Raw genomic sequence first — 13,085 nt, 5'->3', positions numbered from 1 at the left:
GGAAAGAAGGGTAGATGTGCTCACACACTGACGGCTTGCTGGCAGAGTGCTCCATCCCTCCTCCTTCCTCCTTCCTCCTCCCTCCTCCTCCTCTCCTTCCTTCTCTCTGTGCGTCAGAGTCAGATATAAGTGTGCTGGAGGCAGGAAACCGGAGTTGAATCTGAATTCTTGTCTTGATGAAACTGCAGGCACAGACGAGGATACAGACTAGTAGACGGGCAGACAGGAAAACACTCAGTCACAGAAGCTGTAGAGACAGATACAATAAGATCAGAACCAGATAGCAACACAGACAAAACACCTCAAACAACTCGGACACACACAACGGTTCATCAGACAACTTTGATGAGCTCATTGGCAATGCTGGTCTTCAAGTCCTGTCTTGGAAAACTGGTAGGCAAGCTCGGGTGTGAGAGAGAGCCTTTGGTGGGATGGTATGATAAGTTGTATGTGCAGAGGTGTTTGTGTGTGGTTTTGTTTTGGCTTTGTTTCTGGGTGTTTTGAGGCGGCTAAATGTCAATCTGAAATTGGAAAAAGGTTGTTTGTCCTTCATGCTTAGATCCTGCAGCTTTGTACAGTGTGTTCCTGTTTTTATTTGAAGTCTCGTGCAGGGAGTCTGTGTTTGGATGCATACGTTAATGAATTTTTTTGTTTGAGCTTCACTGCAGTGATTCACTCATTCATTTCCTCATTTACATAATCATTGTCAGATTTAAGACTAAACTTCCTAAAGTGGCTATATATATATATATATATATATATATGTGTATATATGTATAGTTCTTAGATGGTGAAATAATTAAAATCCAATGCAGTGGTTTAAGTGACTGAATTTGCAACATATAATGCACTAGTCTGACAACAGCATGGGATATAGAGCTGATGGCAAGCCATAACAGGGTATTTGTCTCAGAGAATATCCCAGGAATCAAAATCCAATACTGCTTGTAAAATCACAATCAGTTTGCATAACTATGAATACAGAACTTTTAATAGTGAATCTCTAATTAACAGAAAACTAAAGTTAAAACCAGCCCTGAAATTAAATACTGTTGACGTGTGGAGATATATTTTTTCTGTTTATTTGTGTGTGTTTAGAAACCAGACTCTAGAAGTTCTAGAGGGAGTCTGGACAGAGAAGAAGGTGGACTCCAACCACCGGTAAGTTACTTTTTACTTACTTACTTTTTCAGTTTTTTGAAAAACTTTTTATCAGTAGCTGTTTTCTGTCTCCATCCATCTTACTGTTAGTTGGTGTTATTCACCAACTAAAAGAGTTGAACTGTGGATGGACTCTACTTCACATAGCCTCTTTATAATTTTCACTGTCAAAATCATGACCATTTGTCACTCCCACCACATTAACAAGAAAGGTTATTTTTCTTTCTTTTTAAGAGAGGAGGATGTCTGATAAAGACATCCTCCTCTCTTAAAAACACAACAGTTTACATTGATGGAAGTCCACATTCGGGTTGGACTCACTGCAATTGGCTGCTGTGTGTTTGTTTTGATTGGAGCTGAGGGGATTGATCCAGGGACAGGAAGTGACCTGTTTGGGGGTGTGGGGTCAGCAATGAGGGGTCAATGAATTCCCACAACATCACCAGCTATTAATAGCACGCTGTTGCAAGAAAACAAGCCATCTTTATTCATCTCCTGTTGGTCCTGGTGTTTCCCTTAGTAGCTCAGCATGCTGGCAGCCTGCAGTTTACTGTGCTCTGCTCAAGTCTGTCCTGCAGTAATTACACACTTTAATTGTGTCAAAAGCACCATTAGAGGGAAATAAAGTGGATCCGGTCTGTGACAGGCATTTTCCAACATCTCCTGACATTTTAGAGACCAAACTAGGAATAGTTTAATTGTAAATTAAATGAAACATAAATAAATAAATAAAATAATAAAAATAATTAATTTTATATTAAAAATAAAATAAATTAACCAGCAGATGAATCTATAATGAAAATGATCATTAGCTGCAGCCCTAGTCACATGAATGTGTACAAATGTGCTGCAATATCAGTGTTTGTGAAAGAGGACATCATTTCTTGGCTTTCACATTTGTGATCACTTGAGAGAGCTAACCACTAACCACACATCATTTTTTAAACTGAGCGCTGTTGCACATTTTCACTTAGCAAACCTAACAGTGGTAATCTGCTGCCGAAACATGTTTTAACACAGGTAGCATTGAAAGTTTTTTTTTTTACTAGAATCTGGAGTCGTCATGTTTTTCTTGAAGCCTCTCTGTGATTAAGCTTCTTCTCCTGAAACTAAATGATGTTGTTGTAACTTAAAGCCTGAGTTGGACTCTCCAGAGCTGAACGCAGAGTTGTATGTTGATGTCTGTTGTGTTCTTGATGCCAGCAGAAGTGAGCTGTTGTAGAAGTCTGAAGTTGCCATGGGCCAGATATTTCTGTCTCTGTAATTCATCTCTCTGCTTGTCCTCCTCCCATTTGAATGGTTGTGGTTTGTGGTGGGAAAATCTCCCTTGTTTGTGTGTGTGTGTGCGTGTGTGTAAAAGGCTGTAGTAGAGTATTTTTGGGTGTTGGTGGTTGTCAGACCACAACACTCTGATGGCGCTGAGGCTTTCGAAGCCCTCTGTACTGTTTTCTCACACAGAGAAAACAACAAAAATTCAGTAATAATACAACAAAGTAAATATGTAACATGCCTGGCACCACTAGAGACTTCTGTGGCATCATTTTATGCTCACAGCCATCAAATCATAAAGACATACTGCAGGATTTCTGGTTTTGAATGGGCAGCACTAACAAAGGAAACACATTTTTTTTTTGTTATCCCTGTGTAGCCAGATTATTTTTGTTAACATAAGTAACACAGTGCTAGACCACACACCACAGAAAACAGAAGCAAGCTCCTTGACTGGAGACGACTAAGAACTCAGCTGTGTTTTACAAGAACAAATTGAGACTAAAATGGATTCCCTACATTTTTTAAGAACCAGCTAGTGGTTTTTTGCCTGTGAAGTTCTAATTTCCTGTGAAGCTTCTGATTATGTGTGCGACTGAGCACTTGCTAACCCAATGTTTTGTTTGTTTGTTTGTGCAGACAGGAAACCAGCACATATACCAGCCTGTTGGCAAACCAGGTAATAGACAGGCCTGTAACCATCTGTAATTACAGCCACTCAACCACTATTGTTTTATTCTCTCTTCTCTTTCTGTCTCTTAATCTCCCAAAGTATGTAGCTCACACATATAGCATTACATAGCTCTGTTTAGCTCTTACCCACCATCTGTATACAGATCCTGTGTCTCCCACCACCAGCAGCACATACAGTCTCCGTCTGTGTGTCAGTGTCTGCTTGCAGAGTTTACAGTCTGTTGCCACAATATGACCGCTCTGATTGTGAACTCTGCAGCCTGCTGGCCGGCTAGCGAGCAAACCAACCTCTGTTTACATGGACTCAGACGGCATGTCAAGCTCAATATGTTGTGTGCACAGAGTGTGAATATAACCACCCTGCAAGCAGCCCAGAGAGAAAAGCATGCGGCTTCAGTGGCCCAAAGCCATTTTCCTTCTGTTTCCATCATTGAATTGTTTATTCTGAAACAATTAGTTGATTAGTTAATCTAGAGAGAATGAATTGGCAACAATTTTTGATAATCGAGTAATTGTTTCAGATGCTTAATCAGGCATAAATGCCAATAATATGCTGGTTCCAGCTTCTCAAATGTGAGGATTTGCTGCTTTTCTATGTTTTATATTATTCTGAATTGAATATATTTTTTGGATTTTTGACTGTTGGACAGACAAAATAAGACTTTAATACTGATGTATTGTGAACTACCACATCAGTTGCTGGGGGTTTTAAAGCTGTGAGGAGAAACAAGTTTCACTTGTTCTTATATGTTATATGTTGTTTCCTGCAGAGCATGCAGCACCCCCAAAGAAACCCCCTCGACCCGGGGCCCAGAGCCAAGTGGGCAGTCTGGCCTGTCTAAATACTGGAGACAGTTACAACGATGGAGTCAAGGTACACACACACGAATGCACACACACACACACACACACACACACACACACACACCATAACCAAAACAAAAGTACTTACACTTAAACATGCTTAGTACTTATAAAAAAAAGAAAACTGAAGAATGTACAGAAACAACCAACACCTACAAGAACATTCTCCAAATGTACAGGTTGCATGTTTTTTTAATACTTAGAGTGTTAATATTTTCCTTTTATCTTCTTTTCCTTTGGCTGCTCCTTCTCCCCCTCCCCTCCTCTCCCTCTTCCTCCTCCTCCTCCTCTACTCTGCCTTACTGTTGACCCCTAGCCCTGGCGGGTAAGCAGCACACTGTCTGTGTGTGTTTACTGTGCGTTTTGTCTGCAAGCTGATCACACTTACATTCATTTGATTCCTACTTCCATCAGTTTCTTTGATTTCTCTGTCCAACAAATCAAATCATCTGCAGTGTCGTCACATAAACATATGATAAACATATTTCATCCTGGAGTTCCCTTTGCTGTGTAGACACCAGACAGGTTTCTTGGTTCTACTGTCTTTTTCTCTCCAAGCTAACATCCAAATCTACAGAGCAGTGTTTGTGTTCTTGTACTAACAGTATTTAACCGATTTTCACACTGGAGATTCTTCAGAATTGTTTTACTTTAATCATTTTGAACTAATTATGCAGCAATTATGCCGTTTTCTCTGATAGGGTTTGTTAGATCTTAGGCCAGAGGGTTTGTCAGAGGATGGAGTAAGTGCAAAACACATGTGATCCCACCTCTGTTACTCTAGTTTTCCCCCATTTTAAGAGTTTTTTCTAATCTTAATGATGGAGGGTTTGACAGTAGGTGGTGACTGTGACGGATTATGCAAAAGTGATTTCCCAGTGGAGGGAGGAAAAAAAAAACATGCCGTTAGGTACACAGGATTACATTTTGCAGTGCTAAAAAGCTAATTTAGTACCGGAGACAGATTTGGGGAAGGCAAGTGAAAATTTGTAATAAGAATTTGAAAGTATGCAGATAATTAAGGGTCAAGTGAGGTCAAATGACAGAACATGTGGATGAGACAGTGTAAGTTGAGAAATACACTGAGGGATGAACAAGAAGGTCCATTTATGAAACATCAGTTTTAAGGTGTGAGCTCTCCTGTGTCATTTGACAGGATTAATTATAACTGGTTGTTCCAATGTGTTACTGACATTTAGTGGTCAACATAGGGAACTGCAACATTTAGTTTTTTTATTCAAAGCAAGTCATACGTCTGAATAACCTAGTCACATTCATTCACTACTCACTACAATCTACTCATTGACCTGTATGACGCAGTTTGTTCTTTGTAAGGTCACAGTGCTCTTCTTCATCTCAATCTATTAATTTATTTAACTAATTAAAAAGCAGTCTTATGTAAATTTGAAATGACTTCACTTTCTACCACCAGATATGCAGAGGGTCAGAAAGTTAAGCAAAGGCATGATTCATGTACGTCTCTATAATCATACAGGATGTGTAATATTAGAAGGCTTATATTTTTCATCAACATTGTCTCACCTTGTTTGTGTGTTGTTGTGTATCACTCTCACTGCTCCAGTCTCCACACAGACCTGTGGCTCTTTGTTCATTCAGTCAGCCTGTCACTCATTGTTTCTTTTTGTGCTCTCATGGTTCAGCTGCAGCCCCAAGAGATAAGCCCGCCCCCCACCGCCAACCTGGACCGCTCCAATGACAAGGTGTACGAGAATGTGACAGGATTGGTCAAAGCAGTGATCGAGATGTCAAGCAAGATTCAGCCCGCTCCTCCAGAGGAATACGTCCCCATGGTCAAGGTAACCAAAGCGCTCTAACACATTTATCTCACTCCTCAGTAGCTTTTGAATTCATCAGAATCTCGCTGAATGTTCAGTTCTTCTCTCCTGAGCTACAAACTTCGACCTTAAAACTTGAAAGCATTACAAAGATTAGTGCAGTTTTATGTTATGTTCCCTTGACCACTGTGACACACTTTTAATTAAATGACACTGTGCAGCTCTACAGAGGGCTCAATAAGTTTGATACTCCTACTTCCAGATCATTTCTGGATGATGATGATGATGATGATGATTCATGTCTTAACCAGACTCCGCAGATCTGACATTTTGACCCCGCTAAATTAATTTAATTTAATTTAGTGGAAGTCTCCTCATGAGTCCTTTTGGCTTACACACTCTAAATTACAATTTTATTTTATTTTTTTATCTCTGCACATGATTATATAGGAAGTATTGTTTAGATTCTAATCTAAATCTGGTGTCTTCTAAATCACTTTTTCACATGTTTTCATAAACCTACATGTATCTACAGCATATAGTATTTTTTTTGAATGCCATGTTAATTAATTCCCTAACTTTCTGTGTCTGTGTGTTTCAGGATGTGGGTCTGGCATTGAGGACGTTGTTGGCCACAGTGGATGAGACTCTACCACAACTTCCAGCCAGTACACACAGAGAGGTAATAACACCCATTCATTACCACATACATACACTCACACACTCGATCTTGAGTAGTGTGGAATCACTTCTTCTTCTTAAATGTTGCTAAAGGATTTAAAAGAGTATTGGTTGGTATCAGACTGATATTTAATGCTCTGCTTTTCTTCAACAGATCGAGATGGCACAGAAACTTTTGAACTCTGACTTGGCGGAGCTGATTGGAAAGATGAAGTTAGCCCAACAATATGTGATGACCAGGTAGGTTCAAATGTTAACTTTACAATATAAAGAATGGTTTCATTTCTGTTCCTTTATGTTTAAAGACATCATGAAATAGATACCTGCCTTCTTTATTTGTATTTTATTACAGTTTCTTGTATTTATTTAGTGGACGCAGTCAATCATTATTCCATTTAAGGACACTAATAAATTCAGTGAAAGACTAAGTAATAACATTTAGTCAGTGTCTGGAAAAATGTCAAAACAGTAACAGACATTTTCACCAAAGGCTCCCACAGTGGCTTTTTTGATGCTATCACAAGGGGGCGCCAAAGTGAAACATTTTTAAATTGTACAAATAATATTATTTAATATTGTACTCCTCATCTCACTCACTCACTAGTACCAATCTTTGTAAGTAATGTGTGTGTTTTTGCTCTAGTCTCCAGCAGGACTATAAGAAGCAGATGTTGACGGCGGCTCATGCTCTCGCAGTTGATGCCAAGAACCTTCTGGATGTCATCGACCAATCGCGGCTCAAGATGATGGCCCACTCCCGCCCACACTAGCCCCTCATCAGCTGAGCAGGGGAGCACTAAAGACTCCTGGATTAATGACGTCAATCATGTTATGTGGGAGCTGTTAGAGCCGACTGCTTTACATCAGAGGAGAAAACAACATGGCTCTGACACTTTAACAGTCCGCGAAGAATCATTAGATGTTGAATCCTGTGTAAGCTGAGCTAGTCAGTTAAACTCTCCACCACTGTGACTTTCTTATTACAAGAATAGAGCAAAAACACTTCCTGAATCAGGGACTTGGCAGCTTCACGTAAAGATGAGAGGAGGAAAAGTGAAGAGGAAGAGCGATGACTATGGGTCTGGACCTGAGATGAGCCTGATCCCTGGGTTTAAAAACCTCTGACAGAAACACTCTCATGGGAGCGATTGGATCGGGATTTGTTGACATCGGCTGGATTAGTCTTAGTGGAATACAACTCTCAAGGAAAGCCATCAGAACCTGATCAGACTGCGTTTGATCTGCAACATATCTGCATGAATCATCACCGTGGGAATGGGCGTCAGCCAGCAGCCATGTCAGTACATTTGTTGATATCATGTGCTTCGACCCCTGGATGTGAACTTTCTCCTCTGTTGAAATACCTCCACATCACCATGGATTCTTTTGAATGGGCAGATCAACCCAGATGTTTTCTGTTCAGCTTTGGTCATGCGCCGTGCTTTGAGTGGATGCTTCGACAAGGAAATTCACAGTAAAGACTGTCTCGGTTTGGTTTGGAGAAGCAGCCTGTCGCCCTCCATCGCTCCTCCCATTAGTCTCTCTCATCCGTTCCCGTCTTCCCTCAGTCTCACCAGGTTTTATTTATAGACTCAGAAATTGCAGAGGAGGAGACGGAGGGAGAGACGGGAAGAAGGTATTAAAACTTGAGGACAGTCTAGCGCCGGTCCACTGCCTGAAGAAAGAACACACTATCCTCCTCTTTCCTCTCTATTTCACTCTCTTTTCTCTCCTTTGTGTTCTCACTGTTCCTCTCCTTCCTGAAGTCTTCCTCAGCTCGTCTCTGCACAGGTTTTAAAGACTCCAAATGTGAAGAATCCAAATCTGTCTGGGTAAACGCCGCAGACAGGAAACTCCCTACTCGCACTCAATTTAGTCTACTCTTTTTTTTAATCGGCTGGTTCCATGTTTTTTGTGTTGTTTTCATCAGTCGCGGTCATCTTCCTTTATACTGATATTCAATCCCAGCATCGACTCTGTTGAGCATGAATGAAAAGAAAAACTGAAGGTGGATTTTGAGGATCCAGTGACTGGATACTTCCTATTTGTCAAGGAGGAAGAGGAGGACATCATGTCTCAGACTGAGCTTGACTTACAACCTATTCCTGTGAGGACAGTGTCTCCTTTCTTTCTCTTCACCTACAGTCCCAGTATCGTTCAGTTGTTCCTCATATAAGACTGGTGCCACACCTTTAACTGTCCCCTCACCCACCGGTATCACAAAGTGAATTTACTGGAGATACAAACAAACCTCACAACTGGAACCTTTGTGCTTTGAGTCCCGGTTTCCGTCAGATGTAACTCTTTAAATATGTCCCTCTTAACAACAGGGTAACAAACACACATGAAATGTGGAGCCACATGACTGGAAACTTGTCTTGCAGACACAAAACACCGAACTGAAAATACAGCAGATCACACGTGTCTTTGTTAATACTGACCCCACATGGAGTATACTGCTATATGAAATATACTGGTGACTGTACCAGTATAGCATGATATACTGGTATGGAGAAGAGCATATTTGCACAGCACCAAAAAACAAAATCCTAATTTTTTTAACCCTATTTTGCCCAGATTGGATTTCCATGTTTAGCCAGCAACGACACTATCAAATATCTGGGTTTCATAGGGATAAAAAATGAAAAAAACAATCTATTTTATCTCCTTGTTGTTGCGTAAATCTGCTCATGTTGGTATATTGTAAGCTATACTGGTGTGTATCGCTGGTGAATTGTACAGAACTCATACTAGTAAACACTGGTTTTTATTTTGTCTTCTGGGCTAAATCAGCCATCTTGTCAAATAGGAGGAAAACCAATTAAATAAAATCATGACGAAATGGAAATCAGACTGTCCACATTCTTATCCATGGTAAAGATTTATTTGAAAACACTGCATTTCAGGTTTTATATCTTCTGGAGTTACAGAGTCTTTTATTTAATGTTAATGTTGGCCTGGGGAGGGAGGCTCCCTGCTGTGGTCCACCTTGTATCCCATTTACAACATCCAGGACACAAAATGACACTTCATTAAAGGTCTGCAGGGAGTTACCTCTCCGGAGAACTACTTTCATCTGTGAGCTAAATTAGTGTCTTCAAAAGAGTTATACAGATTGGGGTCCACTATGAAACCTTAAAATGTTCTTGTCTATGTTTTTCTGGTCTCAAAGGCTCAATGTTGTGTCTAAAATATGAATTATTTGAAGTCTTTAAGCCAAGAAATGACTGGAGCCTTCCACCAAAATTCTGCAAATTGACAAATGTAAAGCTACATATATTATGATCGATTTAGACCCTCTAAAGTGGTTTTAGGCAGTAGTATGTATATATATATATATATATATATATATTCGAATAATCAAGCACAGTATGACAGCATGAATTTTAGAATTAAGGATAGCATTCACGTCCCTGAGATTTCAAAGGAAATATAAGTGCTGAAAAACCTGCATTCAATGATTCTAAGACTTAATTTAACATAAAAACTCACATGCAACAACCACATTTATAGCATGATCTTCAACAGAATTACATGATACATTATATTACATAATATTGCAGTCTATTGAGTTAGATTCATCCCAACACTCTTCTATACAGAGCAGCAGTGTAACTTTTGACAGCGTTCAGTGTGTCCCACTGACCTCAGCGTGACAGCAGGAATAATACACCCACAGTCAAAAGCAGCAGTGTTGTGTGTATGTGAATGGACTCAGCTCCACTGAAGTTGCACAAGTTAAAACTGTTGCAGCAGCTGACGGTGTTTCCGTTTCTGTTTGAGTCGACTGAGGCGGACGAGGCAGCTCCTGTACACGTGGCCAGGCTGGCACATTGCTTCACTATGGCTTTCGAAGTGCCTGAACGACACACATACACAGCAGGGTATTGGAGTGGGTTATTTTGGACTGGAATCCTATGTTTTCCCGCATTTGTAGAGGCTGCACAGTGCTTTAGGTGACTCAAGTGAGTTAATTGGACATCTCATTAAAACTGCCTCTATCAAAGTTTCCTTCAATAAAACAACCAGACCTACTACTACAAAGGAACTTAAGAGACACGTTTAGATTCTGGATCCTAGAAATGTGAAGTTCAGGGTTCAGGGATCTGATATTGTGTTTTCATTGTTACCTAAAGTGTCGACGACAGTCATGCACGTGTCCAGCGGCGTCTGACACTCCTGAGTGTTGTTGTTGCATTCTTCATTGGTGGCAGAAGAACTGCACACGTAGCACTGCAACGACAGCGCTGCAGCCGTGAGGAACAAGGAAAAAACATGAAGTCAGATTTGAAAATAAGAGATAAATTGCAAGCCATGAAAGCCAGTTTTTTGAAGTACACAACATTGAAAAATGTTTGGTGAAAAACCAAGGGTCATGTTCAGAGGCTTAAGCCAAGAGAAACACTATTGAGACTGACAGTTTTGGATATTTACCACCTCAGTATTTTGACATTTTAATATCAGGCTGGTGGATAGGTGCATCTGATTATTGTTGTCTGTTTTAATATAGACTTCGTCTTCATTTATTTATTCACACAGTCACTTGTTTTAGGTCATGACATTTTGTCTTGGATTTAGATTTGGACTGAGATTTTTCAGATACTTCATGTGGAGGATGTGAGAATCTTGATGAAGTTAGGACTAACCTCTCACTGAGTTAACCCATAAGAACCCAAACCCAGTTCCCGTCAAAGGAAAATTATGGGGAATACACCACAGACCAAGTGGACCACATTGAAGACATTTCTGATGTGTTTTTTTTTTATACTACCCCTTAATGTCAAAGATCTGTGATGGTACATATACGTTACATTGGCCTTTATGGTAAATTTACTTGTTTTATTGTTTTATATTAATTTGTTCAAGAAATATGGTCAAAACAGGTTGACTGTATACAGGACACACTATTAAAGCATTAGAATCGTTAAATGGGTTTTAACTTACCTTCAGTATCAAAATACAGGCTTTTTGAAATGAGTTGCTTCCTTCACTTGTGTTTACATGTCACACCACCATTTTGAAAAGGTCCCGACCTGTCACAGTCACATGACTGTGACATGACCACCACACCAGGATGTTTCATATATGTCGCTTATGGACTTAATGGTTAAGATCAAGCACAAAGCTGTATAAGGAAGACTCTGGGGCCTTTGAAGTGTGTGTTACACTGGCGTCACCGTGGGTTCTTAGGGGTTAAAGTTGCCGGTGGATATATTTTTAGAACTGGTAAAATCATAACTAGAATAGAATTAACTTGACTGGATCTGATAGTCTTTGCTGTCTTTGTGGCAAGAATTCAGATATTTCTGAGAATGATGCACTTGACGCACAACTTGTGCATGCAGAGTTGTTCCTTATCCACCAGTGCAAGCATTAGGAATCAGACTCAGGCTCCTGATTGTCTGCTCCTGCATTCAAATCTACAAAGCCCACATTTAAAATGCCAAATTCCTGTTTAAACCCAGGCAAACTGGGGCGTATAAGATATGTTCAGTCTGAATATAGAGGAAGAAAATTATAGAACTGGAGAAACCTTTATGACACACCATAAAGTCACATCAAAAAAATCCCCCAAAATAGAAAGACAGCTACTCCCAAAGACAGCATTGTCAAAACTTGTCAAGCTTGCTTCTTTAATTATTAGAGCACTGAGTATTGAAAAGGTGGCTGCATACTGTTCCTCCCAGGCAGAGTTTATTGCTCTGCTCTCTTATGTCATCCAACTGATGCATCACAATACACACATACACATCAGATGTTTATATACAGTATATTCACCAAACTGGATTTCATTCCACATATTAGATGAGATTAATCCGAGGAGAACAAAAAAAAAAAAAAATTATGCCCACTGAAGGATAGAAACCCAAAGTCAGAAATCAGACTCTCAGGCTCAGGCTCTCATTAAAACATTTCTTATTTCTTCAGTGCCCAAAGTTACAAATCTTCAGCTAAACTTTTATTACACATTTCCAGTTTTGCTACATTCACTCTGGAGCCACTGAAACACATGATAAGGACATTAGAGGTCTCAAAAACCTCTGACACGAGTTAATTTTTAATGAAGATAAAGAAAGAGCAGAACCTTATCACAGCGCAAAATATGCGCTGATAAATACAACACTTCCTTCAGCAACACAGCCACCCTGATAATAAAACTCTCGTTTTTTCTTTATTCTTTGATTATTCTGGATAAATCTGTCATATTCTGTTAATTTACTGGTATGTAGTAACTTTGTGAATACTTTCAAGAACAGTTGTGTGTGATATCACATTTGTCTTTCTAAAGCACACTGTATATTTAATCACTGCTAAAACTGGCAGACTTTTTCAGGAAGGTAGCACTGATTTTAGTTTCTCTGATGTTTTAAGCGACCCTGAAACTGATGCCCTCCCTGGCTCCCCGACAAGATTTACACATAATGTCTCTGTAAAAGCCACGAGTGAGTTTGGTCCTGACAAAAAGCCCCTGACCCCTCTGACCTACAGATTGAGGAGTCTGAGGGTAACTTACATACCTGGAGGGACGAGGAGGGAGAGGAGCACGAGGCTGAGCAGCATCTTCATAGCAGGTGTCGGTGTCTGTTCACCACCTGAACCTCCGCTGTCTGCTGTCAAACC

General features: G+C 40.0%; 2 protein-coding genes across 4 annotated transcripts in view; one reads left to right on the top strand and one right to left on the bottom strand.

The window, feature by feature from the left end:
• LOC139289703 (focal adhesion kinase 1-like) overlaps nt 1–7,312 on the top strand; it is a 44,476-nt gene extending 37,164 nt beyond the window's left edge. For 2 of the 3 annotated variants that reach the window (XM_070911320.1, XM_070911318.1), the window contains exons 29-36: nt 1,099–1,161; nt 3,070–3,109; nt 3,894–3,997; nt 4,304–4,312; nt 5,649–5,804; nt 6,385–6,465; nt 6,619–6,704; nt 7,108–7,312. In XM_070911320.1, coding sequence (XP_070767421.1) covers nt 1,099–1,161; nt 3,070–3,109; nt 3,894–3,997; nt 4,304–4,312; nt 5,649–5,804; nt 6,385–6,465; nt 6,619–6,704; nt 7,108–7,234 — 666 coding nt within the window. In that variant the 3' untranslated portion in view covers nt 7,235–7,312. The remainder of the gene's footprint in view (nt 1–1,098; nt 1,162–3,069; nt 3,110–3,893; nt 3,998–4,303; nt 4,313–5,648; nt 5,805–6,384; nt 6,466–6,618; nt 6,705–7,107) is intronic. The other variant, XM_070911319.1, reaches the window with a different exon arrangement.
• Nucleotides 7,313–9,326: 2,014 nt separating this feature from the next.
• LOC139290054 (prostate stem cell antigen-like) lies at nt 9,327–13,085 on the bottom strand. Its single transcript, XM_070911746.1, has 3 exons — nt 12,983–13,085; nt 10,595–10,711; nt 9,327–10,323 (listed from the first exon to the last, which is right to left on the bottom strand). Exons 1-3 carry the CDS (start codon nt 13,029–13,031, stop codon nt 10,112–10,114), a joined length of 378 nt encoding a protein of 125 aa, XP_070767847.1. The 5' UTR covers nt 13,032–13,085; the 3' UTR covers nt 9,327–10,111.

The sequence above is a fragment of the Enoplosus armatus genome, chromosome 9 (assembly GCF_043641665.1).
Source record: "Enoplosus armatus isolate fEnoArm2 chromosome 9, fEnoArm2.hap1, whole genome shotgun sequence".
NCBI classification, from domain to species: Eukaryota; Metazoa; Chordata; class Actinopteri; order Centrarchiformes; family Enoplosidae; genus Enoplosus; species Enoplosus armatus.
Note: the sequence above shows the minus strand (reverse complement) of the source record. Positions and strands in the feature narration are given on the sequence as shown.